This window comes from Camelus ferus, chromosome 6 (genome assembly GCF_009834535.1).
Source record: "Camelus ferus isolate YT-003-E chromosome 6, BCGSAC_Cfer_1.0, whole genome shotgun sequence".
NCBI lineage: Eukaryota > Metazoa > Chordata > Mammalia > Artiodactyla > Camelidae > Camelus > Camelus ferus.
The window spans coordinates 29,900,823-29,924,195 of NC_045701.1; the positions used below are offsets into that span (position 1 = coordinate 29,900,823).

Below are 23,373 nucleotides of genomic sequence, written 5' to 3' on the forward strand. Positions count from 1 at the left end.
GACTAGCTACCAACTTTTTTTTTTTTTTAACTTTTTTTTTTAATTGAGTTATAGTCATTCTACAATGTTGTGTGACCAACTTTTAACACCATTGCACTGAGTGATAAAGATTGGCAGGGAGGTTACTTTTAGTGGATCCTTGAAAAGATACTCAAGATTTGAAAATTTATTCAAGTGAACTTTTGATATCATTTGAAGAAACACATTCAAGGGAAGGGAAGCTCCAGGAGCCTTGAAGCATCTGGTGACATCCAACACTGAGCTGGTTTTTCAAATCCAGAACCTGTCTGGAGATGTCAAGTGAGCAGCAAACGGAGGGGTCCATTAATAGGTGACAGTCTCACTGATGGATTCAGGGAGGCTTTTTCACCTTGGAGCTCATCACTGAAAGTAAAACACACTTGGGGATTGAGTGATGCACTGTGATTGTCCCTGCTGCTCCTGAGGGATGGCCCCAGGGACAATATGTGGCCAGAAAAGGATGCAAAATAAAATGAAGGGAGAGTTTCTTGGCACTTTACTCTTTTTGCAGCTGAAGAGAATCCTTTGTGAGGCTCAAACTGGCAGAGTGTCACCAGGAACCCCAAAACCCTGCACATCTAGGATCTCTAAGAGGGCGCAGGTGGTAGCCCCTTGACTGTCTGCTGCGATGTCCACTGTGTGTATTATTGCTACAAAAAGGGGGCTGTGAATGTTCTTTTGTATTTTTATCTATAAATATATTTTCTATTATAGACAAAGTAGTATATAAAATGACATATTTTTTACAAAGCTTTCAGCCTTCCTCACGGGACATCTCAAATGTCTGTCCAAGATACAGTTGTTTAAAAATCCCATCAGAAAAATCGGAGCCAACACTTCGCCATTTTACATATCTTTCAGATAAAAAGACGACAGAAGCCAATGGGCTTCCAATCACTTCAAAGGAGAGAAAACACTTGTAGGTAATGGGTATTTATTTTCATCAAGTATAAGTAAGATCGAAAGATTCCTATATTTGCAGTGAAAGGAAAAATCAACATGTAGTCCCAGGCAAAATCCACAGTGATCCAAGGCAGGGAGGGAGGGACCCTTGGTGTGTTGAACTTAGAACAGTGAGGCAGGAACAGAGGGATTTTCAAAGACCAAGAAGTCTGGCCCTAAACTGGGAAAGGAAGGAAGAACATTCACAATAGTTCCAACCTGTATTACAGGTAAGAATTTGAAAGAAAATCTACTGCTTCCTTCTCTTTTTCTTTGCATGATATTTTCTTTTCTTCTACTTCAAATTTTGATTAACACCTGATCATTCAAGAGCCACTCCCAAAACCTCAAAAGCTGCTTCTCAAGGGTTCCTTATTCTCACCTTAATTTTGAGTTGAGTTTGCACTGATTCTAATCAAGAGTGAAAGGGAGATTTCTCATTCAAATACAACACCCCTGAAACATACCTTCTGTCCACTCTTGTTTTTTCCTTATCATACTTCATTGCCTTATGTTTGTGCAGTCCTGCCCCCAAGTTACCTCAGCTGTAGAAGTAAAATTATGGTCACACCAAAGAGTGTGGTAGCTCTTACTCTACACACTTTAACTAAATAACAAATAATGAAAATTTAGGTAATCTAATTCTGGTTTAAAGCATCATATCACCCCTTCCAATCACTGAATTTCCAGTCAAAACCTGGTATAACCTTGGATTTATGGTATACAGTTTTCCATTTTAACTCGCCCATCTGTTGTATGCAATGTTTGATCTTTCTGAAGGAATACCAAAATCTTTTCATATTTGATCTCCCTTTAGCCTTTAGAAACTGCTAGCCTGGAAGATACTTGCCTCACCATCTTATCTGATGTACCTGATATAACCTATAGAGAGAGACTATGAGAAATAGTTAAATAATCTTTTCCTATGGTATATGGCCTCAGTTCCTAACACAGCTTTCCTGAGGCTAATCCTCCATATGCACAAGGGGAAGTTTGATGAAAGCAAGTTGCATCAGAATCAGATACAATCAGGAAACACAGCGAATATATTATATACATAGCTGACAACTGTGCAGAAAAAAAAGGGTGGGTTTTAGAGTTAATGTGCTCAGAGGGACAATAAAATTCAGTGCTACACTTAGAAATGTGGAAGTGTTTTTTAAGGCTCTAGGATTGGAGAAAAGATGGGAGTAGAATTTAATGAGATAATGAATGTTAAGTGACAGTCACAATAAATGTTTAATACATAACAGTGGTTGCTATTATGCTTACTACCTTAGAAGTCAAATATTTTTAAAGAAAGTGTCCAAAACTGAGTTCATGTCATAAAAGGTGCCAAGAATTAGGACACAGGGCAGGTCAAAGGTGGTGATTTCCAGCTTTAGTTAGTAGCCTTGTTAAAATCCTTTTTTATTATAAATAGGAATTTGGTTCAAGGAGGAAACGCTATAATATACGGACAATATACTGCTGCAGCCACCTGAGCTGAGACAGGTGTTTCTCCATCTGCCTCTTGCTGTTTTTCTATTTGAAAGCCAGGATCTCCTAATAAAGAGTGAAGCCAACTAGGGTCCTTTTTGTCTGTATCATATTAGCTGTTGCTCAGCAAGTAGAAGTTAAATACCAGCCATAAGAAGCTACTAAGTTCTTGCTAGAATGGAATTTGTGGTAGTGTCTTGAGCACCCTGCTTCAGTTAACACTATCCAGGACAGATCTCCTGAAAATATGTTCCTGACAACGTAGTAAGGTGCTCTTTTTGTGCTGACCTAATTCAACTTCATATTATATTTAAACTGATTTTTCTTCAAATTTTCCAAAGTACTAAACAAAATTTTCTTTGCAACAAGAAAAAAAGAAATTAGGTGTATATATGAGGGTGCATATTAATGAAACTATACATCAAGGAAGAATTAATTTAAATGCAAGCAGAGAAAACAGTTTGGAGTCTACATTACATGATGTCAGTGAAATTTATACCCTGAAAAATGGAGACTGTTACAGTGGGGGCTGTGGGAGCATATAAGTAACATGTTGGACCGGGTTCTCAGAACGCTGATGTCATTGGGCTAAGCCAGATCATTGGGAAAAGAGCTATTGAATTCAGAACCAGATGGAGCCCTTTCACAAAAGTGCATTAAAGGAGAGCATAGGAGTCAAAAGAAATAAAAATAACTTTTCAAGAGAGAAAATGACTAATATAATGGTCCTGTTGCTCATTCCCTTTATAGATCAGAAGAATGAGTATCTCAGAAGCCAATAATAGCTCTGGGTCTGTGAGTGAGTTCATTCTCCTGGGCTTCCCCTGTCGCAGAGACATCCAGATCGTCCTCTTTGTCATGTTCTCCCTCATCTACCTTCTGACTCTCATGGGGAACACGTCCATCATCTGTGCTGTGTGGTCAAGCCGGAAGCTCCACACACCCATGTACATCCTCCTGGCCAACTTCTTCCTGGAGATCTGCTATGTCAGTTCTGATGTGCCCAAAATGTTGGCCAACATCATCTCCCAGACCAAGAGCATCTCCTATGCTGGCTGCCTGCTCCAGTTCTACTTCTTCTTCTCCATGTGTGCTGCTGAGGGCTACTTCCTGTCTGCGATGTCCTTTGATCGGTTCCTTGCTATCTGTCGACCTCTGCATTACCCCACCATCATGACTCATCACCTATGTGCCCGATTAGTGGTTTTCTGCTGGGCAGGTGGCTTTCTATCCATACTGATGCCTGCGGTTCTTATGTCCCGGGTGCCCTTCTGTGGCCCTAACATCATTGACCATTTTTTCTGTGACCTGGGACCACTGTTGGCACTATCCTGTGCCCCAGTTCCTAAAACTACTCTAACTTGTGCCACTGTGAGCTCTCTTATCATCTTCATCACCTTCCTCTACATTCTTGGGTCCTATACCTTCGTTTTGCGAGCCGTACTTCGGGTCCCAGCTGGCTCAGGCAGGAACAAAGCTTTCTCTACGTGTGCCTCCCATTTCTTGGTGGTCTCTCTATTCTATGGCTCAGTCATGGTGATGTATGTGAGTCCAGGCTCTAGGAGCCATCCTGGGACCCAGAAATTTGTGACCTTGTTTTACTGCATGGCAACCCCATTCTTTAATCCTTTGATCTACAGCCTCCGGAACAAAGATATGAAAGATGCACTAAGGAAAGTCCTGGGCACATTATCAAAAGAAATTCCTAAAAATACAGACAAATGACATAAATTTTTATATCATTATTCTCTCAGGAATACAGAATTTCTCTCATTTAAAAAAAAAAAAACTTATTTTGGGGCCATGTCTGAGTGCTGGATTCCTTACTCTCATAAAAGTATGACTCATTACACACACACACACAAAACTCTTATCCTATCTCAAAAGTAAATACACACAGTCCTAAAGGTCCACTGTAGGAAAGTTACATAGAGTTTTTATTCACCAATGTATCATTTCCCTGTTTCAGAGATTTCTTTGAAGTCCTAAAGCTAACATAATCAAGTTGGTATGTACAAAGCTATAACTCATGTTTCCAGCTTGTATCTTGGTTTTAAGCCTAATACTGTTTTATGTGTTTCAAATTTATCAGCTGTTTTTTTCCTTTCCAATTATAGGTTCTTATATAATGAGATACAGCACTTACTCACTATACTCACAAAAATTCAGTTGTTTTGTTTATAAGCTCAAGGACCCAATATCTGCCACTGAAACAGAAGTGTTCTTTCATTTGTGTTTTCCTTAATACCACACACTGGTAAGGTGTCCACAGTGTGCAGCAAATGAAAACAGGAAATGACACAGTTTCTTCTTAAGGAAAATTCTCAGTCCAACTTCGAAGAGGATACAGAGAAAGACAAGCACACATTCACATGTGCCAAATCATTAAGTAGTCCTTACTCAAACCTGGGTTTCTGCACCTTCCAGTACCTTTTAGTAGAGGCATATTTACTGTTACAGAAAAGACACGTGAAACCAGAGAATAGGTTCTGCCAACCAAAATATAAACAACTTAAAGGCAGTCAGTTCTTAATTTAAACTTTTTGACTTGACCTGATCATTTGCCTGTATTCGGAAATGTTCATATTTTAATTTTTTAATTAAATTAATTTTCATTGAAGCAACACTAGTTTATAATACTATGTAAGTTCATATGTTCAACATTGTATATCATATTATAAACTATATATCACAAAATTTCCTTTTCTCAGGGAGGGGTTGGCTTGTGAAGTTGTCTCCTATATACTGAAGAAAAAGCTAATGATTTGACTGACTACATCCAATCCAGACCAGACGTCAATTCAACTTTTCTGTATAAAAACAGCACCTTAACGTACTCTTCCAAGTTATTTTGGCTTTGGGAGATATTTTCTATAATAGAGTATGCTAAGTGCTGAAGCTCCCAGAGCACTGTGAAACTAAAGATGAGTTCCAGGCAACCTGCCAATTTGGAAAAGCTAGTTGCTCCTTTCTTTCTGCAGATTACCGGGATTTACGATTTAAGGTAAATCTGCTATGATGTAATAACAGGTTCTTACTTACATACACCAGAAGCTTACTCTGGTTGATTAATATGACAATGGAGATTTATTGATGGGATATCAGGAATATCACAGACTCAATAGAAGCTAAACAATCAGAATTGAGGCTGAGATTCAAAGGACAAGGTGCAACCCTTCTGACGGAAGTGGTCTGATGAAAAAAAAGTCACTATCACTGCATCCGTGCCAACTGCTTTGAGCCACTAGAGGTCACATTTTTAATTACTGCCTTTTCCATGCTAGGAATTTGTCTTTCCTGCAATTGTGCTACCTGCTTCATTGCTATTGGATGGGGTGTCTTGTTATGTGTCATGTGTCTATGAGATGGGGTGCGCCTCCACCCCTAGGCCTTGTGATTGACTGATTTGTTGGCTGGTTGTTTGATTGACAACTCGGTTTTCCTGCACTCTGCTTGATTGAGAGCTCAGGTTTCTTGTGTTCTGGATTTTTCCTTTCCCCTTCCTCTCCCTTTGCCCAATACTCATTTCTATCTAAGCTACCTAAGATTCCCCCCTCTAGTCATAAGACCCCAAACCTTATGAGCAAGGACTGCTCTAGCTACTTCCTCATCTGGGGTGATGATGGAGCTCGTTGGGGTCCCAGACTAGCTGGCTGTTCTTGGGCAGTATGTGAGCAAAAGGATAGTGTTCATCAAGGGGCTTGTATATAAGTGGTCTTGGCTGATTGGTTGATTGGTTGATTACCTTGTTGTATAGCCATTTGAAGTTTATCTCTAGATGAGAAGAAACACTTTTCATAAGAAGGTTGAAAAGATAGAGGTCAAATATATAGAGCTAATCCTAGCCAAAGGATGAAAGGGGCAAACAAGGGTCTTTAAAAAAATGGATTTCTGTGCTTTCTGTTGGTTTACGTTTTAGAAAGCAGATGTTGACTGTTAGTCCATTGAACTAAAGGAGGAGTCAAAAGAGGGACCCTAATGTCGGAGATGTTTTAAATTAGTATTAGAACAGTTTGGTGAGGGCCCTAAAAGAGAATAGATGAGAGCCAGTAGACACTTAAGAAAGAGGTTTATCTAACAGGGACCCATAGTCCCCTAGGGCAGTGAAAGAGTCTCATCGGAGTGTTGCTTGGGAAGCAGTTGCAGATCGCTAAGAGGTTCACAAGAATATGTGGCTCCCATCGGTGAACCAGATCTCAGGGTTTTCCAGGAGTTGGTCGGTGAGATCTGTTCTAGCTCCTGGAGAAATGGATAGGGTCTCATGACATAGGTGAAAGGGAAGAGCCTCGCGTGGTGGTGGTAATAGTGTAGCAGGCTTGAGTGTCCCACAAACAAAGACAGTGACATCTGGGTTTTCCAGTTACAATGCCTGATATTTAAGAAGCCGAGCATCTGAGAGCCAGAAATGTCCCTTGTCTTTTAAAAGGTCAGAAACTTGATGGTTAGCTTATGCTTGTATAGGGGCCTCCAGAGTTACCTCAAAAGCTTCCTCCAGGGGAGTGGAGAGGATTCCCTACACTCTTAGGCAGGAAGGCCAGCCTCGAGCAGTGGGATCTATCCACTTGGAGAGGTATCCCATAGACTGTTGGGGAGGACCCAGCTGTTGGGTGAGGACCCCAAGGCTATTCCTCCTCTCTCATGAACATAGAACTGGAAGGGCCTTGTGGGATCTGGAAGCCCCAAGGCTGGGGATCTTACTAGGAGATTTTTTTAATTCTTTCATTGCTTCCTGTTGGGAAGGACCCCACTGGAGAGGTCTTCCCAATCATCTAACCCTAAGGCCCCTTCTGGGCAGCTGGGGACCCCAGATCCCCATGAATCAGCTCATGAATCTGTGTTTAAAGTATTTAGCAATAGAGACAGGGCTAAAGAGGTGAAAAGGATTCAGGGACAACAGCAAAAGGCACAATTCTTAGCAGCAGCCTTCATCTCTGCACCACCTCAGGGTTACCCTCCACCAAGACCCATGGCGAGGACAGGATGCAGGATGCCTGCATCAGAGCCACTGTTTCGCCAAAAAAGGGATCTGTTTTAAGTACAGCCAGGAGGGCCACTGGAAAAACAAATGCCCCATGTATGGGAAAAGTCCACCAGGACCCTGCCCCATATGCAAACAAAAAGGCCACTGGGGGCGGGACTGCCTCCAGTCTGGAAGGGGGCTTGGGGCTCCCAAACCAATGATGGCTGAGATGACTAAAGACTGACGGGGCCCGGGACGCTCCCTGGCTCCCTGGTTCCCACAGGACACTGGTCATTTCTCCAGTGGAGCCTTGGGTAACCCTTGACGTGAGAGGTAAGAGTTGTCTTCTTATTAGCTAAGGGAGCCACCTACTCTGTGCCGACTGATTTCCCTGGACCCTTGTCCTCCCAATCCTGTGTAATAACCGGGATCAACAGAAGGCCCCAAACAAGGTGCTTACTAAAAATTCACTTTTACACATGATTTTTTGTTGGTGGCTGAGTGCCCCATCCCCTCGTTGGGAAGGGACCTACTTGCTCAGTAAATCTTTTTTAAAAAAGACTATTTTTTTGGCCTTAAAAAGACAAAGTCTTTCTTTCTAGGAGAAACTTGCCTTCCTATGCCTTTGAAATACAAATATTCTACCCTGTGTTCTCAGGGAACTCTGATCTCACCATCTTTTTAAAATGCAAATCTTTAAAAAAAAAAAAAAGTGTGTCGACGGAAATAAATGTACAGCCTAAAAATTGAGTTATGTTTTATTTGGCGGGAGGAGCCGGGATGACAGCCTCTCAGATCGCTCTGAGGAATTGCTCTGAAGAGGTAGGGGAGGGGCTAGGATATATAGGAGCTTTAAAACAAATACCAGGTAGTTGGAACAATAAAAGATTACTTGTTACCTAAAGAAAACCAGGCATCTCAAGTTAAAGAATTTAGCACTTTTCTGTGTATGGGAGGGAGCAAACATTTGGGCTCATTGAATTCATTCCTTTGACAAGCTCCTAGCTATCGAGGGCCGGTATCCTGTCCTTTCTTATTCTGAGTCCCCTCAGGGTGCACCATTGTGAGCGGCTGCAGAGGCTGGGCTGCAGGCTGGTCTTCACTGGGGGGTGGCGGCAGCGGCTGATGACTTGATTACTTCAGCATTCTTTATTTACTGATATGGTTTGGAGTATTTTTCGTTCACAGGGGGAATAAATAATTTGGAACTTAAAAACCTAGAAGCAAGCAACTGTGAATTGGTTGTCATACCACCATTTCTATATAGAAACTTATGTTTTGGGGGGTTTTTTCCCTAAGGCAAAGGTAGATAAACTTAGATCTGCCCAGCAATTAATGTTTTAATATTTTATAAATGACAGTCAGTCAGTGAACTTTTTAACTTAGCTTTAAGTTTTAAGTACCAAAATTTGGAGAGACAATTTTAGGTAGATACTTTCAAAAGAAAGCTCCTATAGAATTTACTCCAAATCTCCTATTTTGCTTACTTTTTAAAAGTTTTTTTACACTGAGTTACTTTTTTTGTTGACAAATTTGTAACAGACATAATAAAGTTTTGCTTGCCCTCTAGTAAGCCTAGGCACAACAGAAGTATTATACTTAACACTGATGTCTCTAAAGACATGTTTATATTAATTAAACCAACTAGCTTAAGCTAGCTTCAATACCAATACCAGCACTGAATCCTTTTTAGATAACGTGAACCTGAGATTTACTTTGGCCAGTTTTCTCTGTGTTTGAGTATTATATAAGTACTTTAATTTCCTTTCAGCCAATTAAAGAGAGCTTTTACCATTTAATTGTGCCAATACCATACATCTATGACATACAAATCAGACACTTTATAGTTTTCATTTTAAAATTTCAGTCATGAATCAGATATAACAAAGCAAAACCCATTGGCTCCGAAAGAGGTTGGATTTAAACTGGGGTTTTTGGCAGATAGAACAAATCAAAGTTGCCCATGTAGATGGCTAAGCCTTTTTACTAATATTTATGAAAAAGAGATAAAATTTTTACTTGTCTTTCGCAAATTAAGTTCCAAATTATTTATCACTGCCCCCCTTGTTTTTGAAATTTGCATTTTAAAAAGATGGTGAGATCAGAGTTCCCTGAGAAGACAAGGTAGAATATTTGTATCTCAAAGGCATAGGAAGGCAAGTTTCTCCTAGTTTCACCCAACAGCTGGGTCCTCCCCAACAGCCAATGGGATACCTCTCCAAGTGGATAGATCCCACTGCTCGAGGCTGGCCTTCCTGCCTAAGAGTGTAGGGAATCCTCTCCACTCCCCTGGAGGAAGCTTTTGAGGTAACTCTGGAGGCCCCTATACAAGCATAAGCTAACCATCAAGTTTCTGACCTTTTAAAAGACAAGGGACATTTCTGGCTCTCAGATGCTCGGCTTCTTAAATATCAGGCATTGTAACTGGAAAACCCAGATGTCACTGTCTTTGTTTGTGGGACACTCAAGCCTGCTACACTATTACCACCACCACGCGAGGCTCTTCCCTTTCACCTATGTCATGAGACCCTATCCATTTCTCCAGGAGCTAGAACAGATCTCACCGACCAACTCCTGGAAAACCCTGAGATCTGGTTCACCGATGGGAGCCACATATTCTTGTGAACCTCTTAGCGATCTGCAACTGCTTCCCAAGCAACACTCCGATGAGACTCTTTCACTGCCCTAGGGGACTATGGGTCCCTGTTAGATAAACCTCTTTCTTAAATGTCTACTGGCTCTCATCTATTCTCTTTTAGGGCCCTCACCAAACTGTTCTAATACTAATTTAAAACATCTCCGACATTAGGGTCCCTCTTTTGACTCCTCCTTTAGTTCAATGGACTAACACTCCAACATCTGCTTTCTAAAACGTAAACCAACAGAAAGCACAGAAATCCATTTTTTTAAAGACCCTTGTTTGCCCCTTTCATCCTTTGGCTAGGATTAGCTCTATATATTTGACCTCTATCTTTTCAACCTTCTTATGAAAAGTGTTTCTTCTCATCTAGAGATAAACTTCAAATGGCTATACAACAAGGTAATCAACCAATCAACCAATCAGCCAAGACCACTTATATACAAGCCCCTTGATGAACACTATCCTTTTGCTCACCACCTGCCCAAGAACAGCCAGCTAGTCTGGGACCCCAACGAGCTCCATCGTCGCCCCAGATCAGCAGGAAGTAGCTAGAGTGGTCATCGTCCTCTATGTCCGAAAGATTTGGGGTCCTATGACTAGAGGGGAGAATGTTAGGTAGTTTAGATAGAAATGAGCACTAGGCAGGGAGAGAGGAAGGGGAAAAGAACAACCCAAAACACAAAGAACCTGAGCTGTCAATCAACCAGAGCACAGGGAACCTGAGTTGTCAATCAATCAATCAATCAATCAAACACCAGGCCTGAGGGTGTCATGTGTCTTATGAGACAGGGTACCCCTCCACCCCCAGGCCTAGGGATGGAAAGTAAAAGAACACACCAGACAAAGATCTAGGGGAATCAAGTCTCATGTATGTACAGGTAAAACTTGGAGTTTTCAAAGAATAAGAAAAGGTTGATTTGCTATCCAGAAGGAAAATGGTATATGAGGCTGGAGAGGTAGGCATGCTCAGAACATCTAGAACCTTCTAGGCCACAACAAAACATGTTTTATGTGAACTCCTGGGGAATCCTTTTCTACACTATATACTAAGATGAAGGGTTAATAAAGAAATCTCACCTTAATAAATTCTATACTTTCATAAGTTCCACTTAACTTTGAACTATTTACTTATTTACATGTTTATTTATATGTGCCTTTATTTTCCACCCGTTTCCATTAAGGATCTGGTGTACTAAAATGCACTAAAAGAAAAAACAAGAGAAATACGAATTTTAAAAGAAAGAATCATGATTTGTGGATTATAATATATTATGCTGCCATTAAGTCAAGTCTCTAAATGTGTTATGAACTCCCAAATATCAGCTTTCTGATGATCTGCCTTAATCCAAAAGTCTGACCCAAAATATCATAAGAATAAAATTTACAGCTAATTGCATGTTCACCGCGTCAAAGAGTAATAGCCCCTTAAATCTGGATACCAAATTTCCCTTCTATCATGTAGAAGCTGGTTTTGTAGGACTCACTAGAATGGAAGGAACTGTTGATACCACAACATTTTTCTTATGAAGTTTATTTGATTCTTTCACTACCAGAAGAAATTTACTTCTTCAGGGCTACCATGCCTGCCCTCCAAAGAAAAGTAGGGGTTTGAAGAAAAGGGTGACCCAGAAATGAAAAAGAAATGGGAAGTTTTGGGAATAGTTATTCCTGACATGACTGAAATAAGGAGGAAGGGTACATGAAGCCAGTAAATTATAATATTCAAACAAATCTTCAGAGTGATATTTTAATTATCTTAGCATAAGAAAGTTGTATTCTGAAGAAATGCTTTTTTCTTTAGTGTTCTTTTTTTTCCTTAGAAATTTTCCTCTTAAATGTATACAATGTTGTGCTAGATGAAGTGAGGGGAGACAGAACTTTATTTCTATAACTTGAACTTAATAGGGTAGTGAGCAGAGACATGGAGTTTTTCTTTCATCAGGCTCTTCTTAGGGCTTAGTTATTGCTATGTTTCTGTGATATTTCCTTAAAAATAAAACAATACAGTAATCCCTCGGTATATGTGGGAAGATTGGTCCCAGGACCCCTGCAGATACCAAGGTCTGAGGATGCTCAAGTCCCTTATATAAAATGTGTTAGATAGCACAGTGGACTCTACATTTGTACAGATGAAGAACTGCAGATAGGGAGGACCGACTCTACAGGACTCGCAACTAACAACTGCAATGCAAATTAAGGGCAAAACTTTTCTCAGAACTGGGTTGTTTGAAATTTGACATTAGCTTTTCCATTTAAACCAAGTTAGAATTTGTAGTTGAATGCCCAAGTTGGCCAGTAAATATCTAAGTAATACACTATGTAGCTGCATATGTTAAACCATATTATAACCAACTTCCATTCCTGATCAAAGTTCTTAGCAAACTTGAAAAAGACAGAAACTCCTCTGACCTGTAAAGAGTATTTTCAAAAACCTATAGCTAACATTATACTTAATGGTGAAAGTGAATGCTTTTCCCCTAAACTCAGAAAAAAGGCAAGAATGTATGCTCTCACCACTTCTATTCAACAGTGTACTGGAAGTGTTAGAACAACCAGGCAAAGAAAAGAATTAAATGGCATTCCAATTGAAAGAAAGAAGACTGTCTTTTTCAGATATGAAATGATCCTCTAGCCAGAAAATTCGGTGAAATTACAAAAAAAAAGACTATAGAATTAATAAGTATTGTAAGATTTCAAGACACAAGAACCAAAAAATATCAAAAAATATCTTGTATTTCTATAAGAAGATACTAGCAACAATCAGAAATTTACATTTAAAAATAATGTCATTTACAAATTATGTGACTGACAAGGGCTTAATTTCCAAAATATACAAAGAGCTCACACAACTTAATAACAACAACAACAAAAAACCCCAATCCAACAATGGGCAAAAGACCTTAACAAGCAATTCTCCAATGAAGACATACAAACGGCCAATAGGCACATTAAAAAATGCTCAATATTGCTAATTATCAGACAAATGTAAATCAAAACTACAATGAGGTATCACCTCACACCTGTCAGGACGAACATCATTAAAAAGTCCACAAACAATAAATACTGAAGAAGATGTGGAGAAAGGGGAACCTTCCTACGCTGTCAATGGGGATGTAGTTTGGTACAGCCATAATGGAAAACAGTATGGAGATTCCTTTAAAAACTAACAACAGACTTAACATATGATCCAGCAATCCCACACCTGGGCATATATCCACAGGAAACTCGTAATTCAAAAAGATACATGCACCCTGATGTTCACAGCAACACTATTTACAATAGCCAAGAAATGGAATCAATCTAAATGTCCATCAACAGATGAGTGGATAAAGAAGCTATATACACAATGGAATACTACTCAGCCATAAAAATGAGTAAAATAACAGCATTTGCTACAACATGGATGGACCTGGAGATCATCATTCTAAGGGAAGTAAGCTAGAAACAGAAAGAAAAATACCATATGATATCACTTATATGTGGAATCTAAAAAAAAAAAGACACAAATGAACTTATTTACAAAAGACTCATAGACATAGAAAACAAACATATGTTACTAGGAGGGAAAGGGGGTGGGAAGGGATAAATTGGGAGTTCAAGATTTGAGATACTAACTACTATATATAAAATAGATAAACAACAGGCTTCTACTGTATAGCACAGAGAACTATATTCAAAACCTTGTAGTAACCTATAATGAAAAGAAAGAGTACAAAAAGGAATATATGAATGCATATGTATGACTGAAACTTTATGCTGTACACCAGAGATTGACACAACACTGTAAACTGACTATACTTCTATTAAAAAAGAAAAGAATGCTATTTACAGTAGCATCAAAAAGTATTGAATAGAGATAATATAAAAGATGTCAAAGATCTATACAATGAAAACCGTACAATGTAAAGTATAAAACAGAGCTGAAAGAAATTAAATATGTAAATAAATGTAAATATGTAACTTGTTCATGGGTTAGAAAACTCAGTATTGTTAAGATATCCATTCTTCCCAAAATGATCTATGGATTCCATAGAATTCCAATCAAACATTCAGCAGGCTTTTTTTTTGGCAGAAATCAGCAAACTAATTTCCAAATTCATATAGAAATGAAAAGGACTTAGACTAGACAAAACAAAGTTGGAGTAACACTATCTGATTTTAAGACATATTATAAAGCTACAGTGATCAAAACAATGTGGCATTGACATTGAGTTAAACAAATAGATCCATGCAATAAAATAGAGAGTCCACCAATTGTCTTACATATGTGGAAAACTGATTTTCAACAAAGGTGCAAAAGTAATTTAGTAGAGAAAGGAGAGTATTTACTTAATGGTTTAACTCACAATTTTTTTGATTTTATGATGATGTGAAAGATATATGCATTCAGTAGAAACTACTTCAAATTTTGACCTTTTCCTAGGATAGTTATATGCCATATGATACTCTCTTATGATGCTGAGCATCACAGCAAGCCACACCTCCCAGTCAGCTGCCCCATCATGAAAGTAATCAACTGATACACTTACAACCATCTTGTATCCATACCACCATTCTGTTTTTCACTTCCAGCACATTATTCAATAAATAGCATGAAATATTCAACATTTTATTATAAAATAGTCTTTGTGTTATATGATTTTGCCCAACTATAGGCTAATGTAAGTGTTCTTAGCTTGTTTAAGGTAAGCTAGGATATGCTATAATGTTTGGTAAGTTAAGTGTATTAAATGCATTTTTGGTTTATGATACTTTAGACTTATGATGGGTTTATTGGGACATAACCTCATCATAAGTCAAGGAAAAACCTGTGTTTTTAATCAATGGTACTGAATTAGTTGGATATTTATATCAGAAATAAGTAAATTTCAATTTTTCAACACCTTACAAAACACACAAAAATTAACTCAAAATAGGTCATAAGTTATAAAACCTAAAACTATAAAATATCTTAAAAAGAGGGTAGGGAGGAATCCTTGTGACCCTGACTGAGGCAAAGCTCTCATAAATACAACACCAAAAGCATGATTCATTAAAGAACAAATTGATAAACTGGACTCCTCCAAAATTTAAAAATATCTGCTCTTTTAAAGGCACTATTAAGAGAATGAAACCACAAGCCACAGACTGGGAGAAAATATTGGCAAAGCACACATTTGTTGAAGGACTTCCATCCAGAATGTTTAAAGAACATTCAAAAATCAAATAACCCAATAAAAAATGGAAAAATATTTGAACAGCTATTGAACAGAAGATCTATAGATGGCAAATAAGCAAATGAAAATATTTTCAACATCATTAGTCACTAGGGAAATACAAATTAAAACCGTGATGAGAATACTACTGTATACATACCTGAATGACTAAAATTTAAAAGACTGACCATACAAATATTGGTGATGATCTAAAGGAACTGGAGCTCTCATACACTGCTAGTGTGAATACAAAATGGTACAAGCACTTTGGAAAAACAGTTGGCAGTTTCTTAAAAAGCAAAACATATGCCTACCACTTGATAAAGCCATTTCATCCCTAGCTATTTACCTGAGAGGGAAAAAAGCATATGCCATACAAAGTCCTATACACAAATGTTTCTGGCAGATTTATTTATAACAACACAAAACTGGAAACAACTCAAATGTCCATCAACAGGTGAACAGAAAAACAAGTTTTGGTATATCTATGCAGTAAAATATTACTCAGAAATAAAGAAATGGTACATGGATATATGCAATGACATGGATGAATCTCAAAATAATCATGCTGAGTGAAAGAAACTAGACTCCACCAAAAAAGAATATATATGATTGGATTCCATTTATATAAAGCTGTAGAACATACAAATTCTTCTGCTGTGAGAGAAAGATCAGTGGTTACCTAGGGAGTGAGGTTGGGGGCGGTTGGAGGGAAGACTGCAAAGGGACATGATGATTAAAGATGATTATTATTTTTACTATCTTGATTATGGAGATGGTTTCACAGGTGTGTACGTGTTTGTGTGTGTGAAAACTATCAAATTACACACTTTGACTGTATACAGTATATTGTCAGTTATACTACCAAAAAACAGTTTAAAAATTTAAAAAGCTATTCTCAGTTCAATACCAGAAATGGGGAAGGGTTATTAAAAAGGACAGAAAAGAGAGAAAGAGCAGTACAGATACTCCTGAACACTATTAACTGATCAACCCGCCACATTTGCTTTTCCAGGTCACTTTCTCCATTGGGCATGACTCTTCCACTGCAAGTCATTCACATGGGATGCTTTTCCAGAGAGTAAAACTATTTCAACACACATTTTTTTGAGCTCCCATTGTGTGTCTATATGATTTTGTTTTACCAAGACATAGAGACATCTGCAAGAAACTCTGGGAAGTAAGATAGAAAAGTGAATGAGGCTGCACTACAGAGTCCCAGATTGCCAGGATGAGGACTTGGAAATATTTTGAACTATAAATGGTAACCAAACTTATCAGCGTTTCAGATAAAAACTTCTACCACAGAAGAGAGGATGGATAGATTAGTTGTGTTAGAAGATCTGCCCCTCTGTCGAGAATAAGTAAACCTTGGAGCCCACCACCAGCTGCAGCTGGTCAGAGAGCAGCTTCAGAATGGCCCTGCTCTGACTGACCTGAGCCAAGAACATCCTTCGGCCCGGACAGTGTCCCTAGGTGTGGCTGTCTTCTAAGAGGTGCTTATGTGAGGTATCATGAAAAAAAACTTCCTGCTTCACAGCCAACTTACGTGTCAAGTTTGTCAATGCCCTTTGGCCAAAGACCACAGGGCTACCTGTAGATGAACAAGTTGGGTTTATTACTCATTATAGCAAAGGATAGCATATTCTAAGGAAGAACTGTGGGCTGCTTCAGTAAAACACTGTTAAAAATAACCTATTATAGGATTGATGCTTTGGTTGATTGACTTGGGGAAGGGTCAAAGGAAGCAGTGATTTGCTCCAGATTGAACGTTGTCAAAGCAAGGGCAATTCTATGACTAGGTTTCTCAATGAATTTTATCCACAGAGAGGGCAGAAAAGAAGGAGAATAAAGCTGTAATTGGCTCTTTTTTGAAGTAGCAGACACTCATTTTTTGCCGAGAGAGGAGGATATTGGTATTTTATGGCTGGCACAGTGACCTTGTTTTTTCCTATGCTTAGACAAAATTACAAAGCAGGTTTTTTTGTCTCATGTTTATGTCCAATAACAGAATAGTATGACCTAGATGAGAGTGTCAGATCAGCTTGTAATAACTTTGAGGTCTAGCTGTGAGTGTCAGATCAGTTATGGACATCTGGGACTGCTTTTATCCCCTTCAGGTTTGTAAGTCTTCGATGGCCACATAGTAAGCACACTTAGGGGAGTTAGATTTATTGGTTAATTAATTTTAAAATACTCAATCAGTTGATCTGTTAATATTTCATTCTATCTGTGAGAGGTTTAAAGCAAAGAAAAGATATTATTTCAACTTGCATAGAAAAAAAACCCCAGAAATTAAGGCAGACCCCCACGGGAAGTGAATAACAAGCACATAGATATCTCTTGACACTCTTTTCCTTTTAGAAACAGTAAATGGGTCCTCAAGGATCAGGAAAAACAGGGCTTACTTCCTGGCAGGCTCTACTTCATAACCCACCATCCTTCATCAGACACATTCAAGGATCCTTATCACAGTCATTTCCACCTCTTTTCTCCTCTCTGGTTATTGCCAAGAAGACTAACTCTTCTAAGAAAATAAAAAAGACACTTTTGAGAAGCTTCAGTTTAGAATTCCCTTTCCTGATCTAGGTAATAAGGTTTATATACTGTTTAGAAGAATAAAAAATCATAATCTCCTGGCTTTTTACCCACAGCTCTCTTCAAATTTGCTATGGCCATACACATACAACCAATATTTCTTAAACCCTAACTGGTCAGGAAATGGTAAAGGTGCTTCCACAGTGGTTTATCTCATTCAGTAAACTTTATAATGGCCCTTTAAAGAAGGCATAATTATGCCCATTACATAGCTAAGGAAACTGAGTATTAATTTCCTACGATGAGTGAAAAAAGCTCTTAATTCTAAATCCAACACTTTTTCCATCACACACAACTGCCACTCATCCCAGTCTAGAAAATCATCCTTACTTTTAAGTATTTTCCAGTAACAGATTATCACTGTTACAGATGTGGCAGCCCCCTCACTGAAACCGTACGAACTAGCTAAAGGAGGGAACTGAATCTTCATGAGACATCTCTGGATGTGCTGTAGAGAGAAGGCCAACAGATGGGTACCGAGACGTCCACCGTAGTGGGATACGAGGGGAATGTCTTCCTCGCACTGTGTGTGACCTGGTCTGGCTCAGACATAGTCTAGTTCAACTTTTCCAGGGTTGACTAATTTAATAAGTAAACCAATAAAACAAGGTGACTGTTGTTAATTAATTCAGTCCAAGTGAACACAGATATTGGTTGAACCCATGTTCATAGAGCCCTCTGCAGTCGATACAGGGTGACTTTACAGCCTTTTTTTTTTTTCTTTGACAGCTTCAGCTCAGACTTGAGGCAAGTAAACATCATAGTTTCTTCCCTACAGAGGAGCTCAGTAATAAAAGGTGAGTAACAATGCAATCTGGTTAAATATATTAGATTGAGCATAAAATGGTGATGGCCATTCCTGTTTTCTACAACAATTTTGTAAGACTTCCTAGCACAGAATTGCTCCGAGGGAAAAGTTCTACTTAAAAGTCTAACATAATCAGTTTTTCTATTTTTAAGGAGTACTCTGATGCTGCCTGGAAAATGCAGACAGAATAGAAGGGCAAAAATAGAAGCAAGGAGCTCAGTTAGAATGCTGCTGTAGAAGTCTGAGGAAGGAAGGATGATAATTTGAATTTAAGAGACAACAGTGAAGACAGCAAAGTGCATGATATAAGTTATATTTTAGTAACAGAAACATCCTGCTGATGAATTGGATATGAGGAGTAAATGAAAAGAAGAGATGTAATGCTGAAATAATTAGACCAGAAAAAGTAAGTTCTTGAACATTAACTAAGCCATTTAAAGTGCTGAAAATATTTTGAGATGATAGACAAAGTGATTATCACCAAAAAAAAAAACGCAAAAAACAAAAAACAAAAACAAAACCTTATAGAAACATCCTGCAAAACAGTTTGATTAAAAATGCCCCAACCACTATTAGTAACAAATTATTCTGACCTATTGAAAACTGAGTGGTTTTTCTCTGAGTTGGTATTAAACCTGTAGATCTAAAAAGGCCTTTTTTAAACTTTATGGAATTTAAAGATTATAAGTGACCTTCACATCTTATAGGCAATTTTCTTTTGAATGACTTCTGTTCATTAACGATGAATGTATCCTCATGGCTCCAACGTTTACTAATAGCCCCATTCAAAGAACAGGGCATTTGGGAAAGTGGCTGCTTCAGAAAATATCACATTCTTAATATTTTCATCCTGAATGAGAATAGTGTAAACAATGCAAATATATGTTACATATTTTGTGTCTGGTTTAAGTTCATCTTCAAGAGATGAATATTTGATAGCTGAAATTTATTTCTCAGTTTCCTAGTCACATGTCCTTAAAATCAGAGAGGAAAAACTGTTTAGAAAGGGTAATTTCATAGTACAAGAACAGAACCTGTTCCTTCCACAGCCTGACTCATTAAAAACCTGAGGTAACACAAGACATAAAATACCATCTTGGGAAATTTTATCAGCCACATGAGTCCCCCATGTCATGGAAATGATATAAAATCCAGAACTAGATCTGGCTCAGAGATGGAAGCTTTTATACACATTTTATAAATTCTGAAATATTAATCATTATCTCCTGTCAAAAATTTTCTTCCTCTTCAAAAACTAAACAAAAATACACTATAATCAGCTACCTCTCCCCTGATACCTTCTGCCATTTATCCAGAGAGATCTAATTGTTTTTGAATATTTCAAGTAGACTATTATCAGTTTCTTTGGATAACTAGCCAACTCTCAAAAATAATTTATGATTGATTGATTGACTGACTGATGCTATATTCCAGATAATAGAAAATAGATAAAAGTTTCGTGTTCCTTATGAATGTCTTATTTACCTAGGCTATAATAACCAAGAAAGGATTAGTTAACAAAGTTTTTTTTTTTAACTCAGAAAAGCACAAACCATTATGTAAATATCTAACCATCCAAAGTCATTCTGTCTTCAGGTGCTTCCAAACTCCCATTCTCCAAGATTGGGAAAGGGAACAAAAAAATTTTAAGTTTTCTCTTCTTTTCAAGTTTCTTGCTACATGTACCTTAACATGAAATCAGTAATATCAGGTTCCATAGTTTATATATCTAGAATAGGAATCAGTGAATTTTGCATAATCATATTCCTAACCCAGATAATCAAAGACCTGTTTCAATAAGACCAGATTATCACTGATCCTCTCTCTCAGCTGTGGGATCTCTTACCTGCTGGCTGGGAACCGTATTAACTAGAAGTGAGCTGAGGCTATTTCCTACACCTAATTTGAATGTTTTAACTTCTGAAATTAGTAGACTGAATTACCAAATAGAATCAATGAGTTAGTTAAGTACCTTAAAAGAAAAAAGTGATTCTGATAGTCCCACGGGTTCCCTGTTCCATGGACAGACAAGGTAAGTCAGCTTTGTCCACAAGAGTTGTGTTTTTGTGATCTCATTCTAAGACCTAAAAGGGGGCATTTATCCATTCATTTTATAAATATTTATTAAAGCTGTCTAAGTGCAAAAGCACTATGCGAATTCCAATCACTTCTTATAAAGTAACTTCTCAGGCAAACTGACTTCCAGCTGATGACAAAATTCTGCGGAAACTTGCTGCTCAGGAAGATGCTCCTGCATGAGCCACTTCAAAGAATTCTCCCTTGAGAGAGGCATATAAGAAAAGTAGGAGGTACAGTAAAGACATGTCTTCTTTAAATCATAAGACTGATCGTAAGACTCAAACCTCATGTAAGATGAATAATGAATTTCCAAAGGTGGCTATAAATTACATCATGCAATAAAATGTTCTCCTATTTCAAGTTTGGAGACAGTTTTCTTTATCATTTCCAGAATACCCTCCCTTCAGAACAAAACAGTTCTGACATAAGCATCTACTCCGAAAAAAAAGTACTGCCAGGAAGAGAACTACATAGTCTAATAGCACAAGAAAAGAAAAAATAAAGAGAAGCCATTAAAATGCAGTCTATATCCCCCAAGCTACATGTCATTCCCCAGGCTCTGCTAAATATAGACTTTAACATTAGAAAAGGATATTGACAATCAGAGCTCTCATATACTGTCAGTGAGAGTGATAAATAATGCAGTAATGATGGAACACTGTTTAACTCAACCTTCTAAAGTTGAAGATACAGACACCCTATGATCATGCTATAGAAATGCATACACATGTGAACCAGGAAAAAGGAACTATATATTCGTAGTAGCATTACTCCTGATAGCCCCAAACTAGAAATAGCCAATCTATAGTAGACTGGTTAAATAAGTGGTGGTTTATTCATAGAATGTAATAGTACAGAGCAGTAAAATGGACAAACGATAGATACATGCAACAACATGAATTTCAGAAAACTTAACCATTGAACAAAAGAAGCCGTCCAAAAGTACTACATATATCATGATTTCATTTATATAAAGTACAAAAACAAGAAAAACTAAATTATTTTGTTTCAAAATGCATATGTATTTATTAAAATAAAAAGAGGAAGGTGGTTACCATGAGGAAAGGAAATTGTTACAGTTGGAGGGAGAGAGAGGCAGAAGTTGGAGCATGAGAGGAGATTCTAGGGTACAAGTGATAATCTATTTCTTGGCCTCAGTGGTAGTTACTGCAGAGTTTTGTATATAATGATTTATATGTTAAACATGTTTCCATACATCTCACAATAAAGAAGTGTATCTATTGATAGTATTTTTACAATCCCAACACTGAGCCAGGACAGTATTTCAGGATTAGACAAAAATAGTAACCATTGATATATGTGTTTACTACATTCCCCAGGGTGACTTCAATATATATCTGGGTCCCCATATGTCTCTACATCATTTAATAATTTGATGATCTTTCTACAGCTCCCAGACCCATGAAAATCTCTAACAACCCCAACAACACCAGTACCATCACTGGCTTCATCCTCCTGGGCTTCCCTTGCTCCAGGGAGGGCCAGATCCTCCTCTTTGTGCTCTTCTCTGGTGTCTACCTCCTGACCCTCATGGGCAATGGTTCCATCATCTGTGCTGTGTGCTGGGATCAGAGACTCCACACCCCCATGTACATCCTGCTCGCCAACTTCTCCTTCCTGGAGATCTGCTATGTCACCTCCACGGTCCCCAACATGTTGGCCAACTTCCTCTCTGACAACAAGGTCATCTCCTTCTCTGGGTGCTTTCTCCAGTTCTACTTTTTCTTCTCTTTGGGTTCTACAGAATGCTTTTTCTTGGCTATTATGGCATTTGATCGCTACCTTGCCATCTGCTGGCCTCTACATTACCCCACTCTTATGACTGGACGACTCTGCTCCAATCTTGTGGTCAGCTGCTGGGTACTTGGTTTCTTCTGGTTCTTAATTCCCATCATCATCATCTCCCAAATGTCCTTCTGTGGATCCAGGATTATTGACCACTTCCTGTGTGATCCAGGCCCCTTGTTGGCCCTCACCTGTACTAGATTCCCTGTAATAGAGTTAATGAGCTCCACCTTAAGTTCTCTGCTCTTATTTATTCCCTTTCTTTTCATCATGGTGTCCTATGCTCTGGTCCTGAGAGCTGTGTTGAGGTTCCCTTCATCAGCTGGACAAAGAAAAGCTTTGTCCACCTGTGGGTCCCATCTGGCTGTGGTTTCCCTTTTCTATGGCTCAGTGATGGTCATGTATGTGAGCCCAACATCTGAACATGAAGCTGGAATGCAGAAAATAGTGACTTTGTTTTATTCTGTAGTTACTCCATTCATTAACCCTGTAATATACAGTCTAAGAAACAAAGATATGAAACGTGCTATGAAGAAATTATTAGGAACATAAAAGTAAGACTTGGTTTAAAATATTTTGGGGAGTGGGCAGAATCTGTTTAATTTCTTAGTTAAAAAGAAGAGTGACTGACATCACTCAGAAAATTCTTTATATTGTTTTTGAACTTTATACACCATAGTGTTTTTTATTTCCTGGAATTTACAGTGCTATAAGGAATCACAAAGATGTACTTCATAACCCTTATTTTGCAAATGATAGAGTCATAGATTGAAAAGCTGAGTTGACTTTGTTGGGAAAATATAATTAAAAACGAATCTCCTGCCAATCTAGAAAACCTCTCCAC

At 38.2% G+C, this 23,373-nt stretch overlaps 2 protein-coding genes across 2 annotated transcripts; both read left to right on the forward strand.

Moving 5' to 3' along the window:
• The first annotated feature begins 3,201 nt into the window (after window positions 1-3,201).
• On the forward strand, window positions 3,202-4,424 carry LOC102506345 (olfactory receptor 11H6). Its single transcript, XM_006191244.2, has one exon. It carries the CDS (start codon window positions 3,202-3,204, stop codon window positions 4,165-4,167), a length of 966 nt encoding a protein of 321 aa, XP_006191306.2. The 3' UTR covers window positions 4,168-4,424.
• Window positions 4,425-16,482: 12,058 nt separating this feature from the next.
• LOC102518223 (olfactory receptor 11G2) lies at window positions 16,483-23,081 on the forward strand. The gene is made up of 3 exons (XM_032481601.1): window positions 16,483-16,502; window positions 18,566-18,633; window positions 22,135-23,081. Exon 3 carries the CDS (start codon window positions 22,146-22,148, stop codon window positions 23,079-23,081), a length of 936 nt encoding a protein of 311 aa, XP_032337492.1. The 5' UTR covers window positions 16,483-16,502; window positions 18,566-18,633; window positions 22,135-22,145.
• Window positions 23,082-23,373: the final 292 nt, after the last annotated feature.

Excerpts from the sequence above, each read along its gene's own strand:
- LOC102506345 (XM_006191244.2), top strand. The coding sequence starts at position 3,202 with ATGAGTATCTCAGAAGCCAATAATAGCTCTGGGTCTGTGAGTGAGTTC.
- LOC102518223 (XM_032481601.1), top strand. The coding sequence starts at position 22,146 with ATGAAAATCTCTAACAACCCCAACAACACCAGTACCATCACTGGCTTC.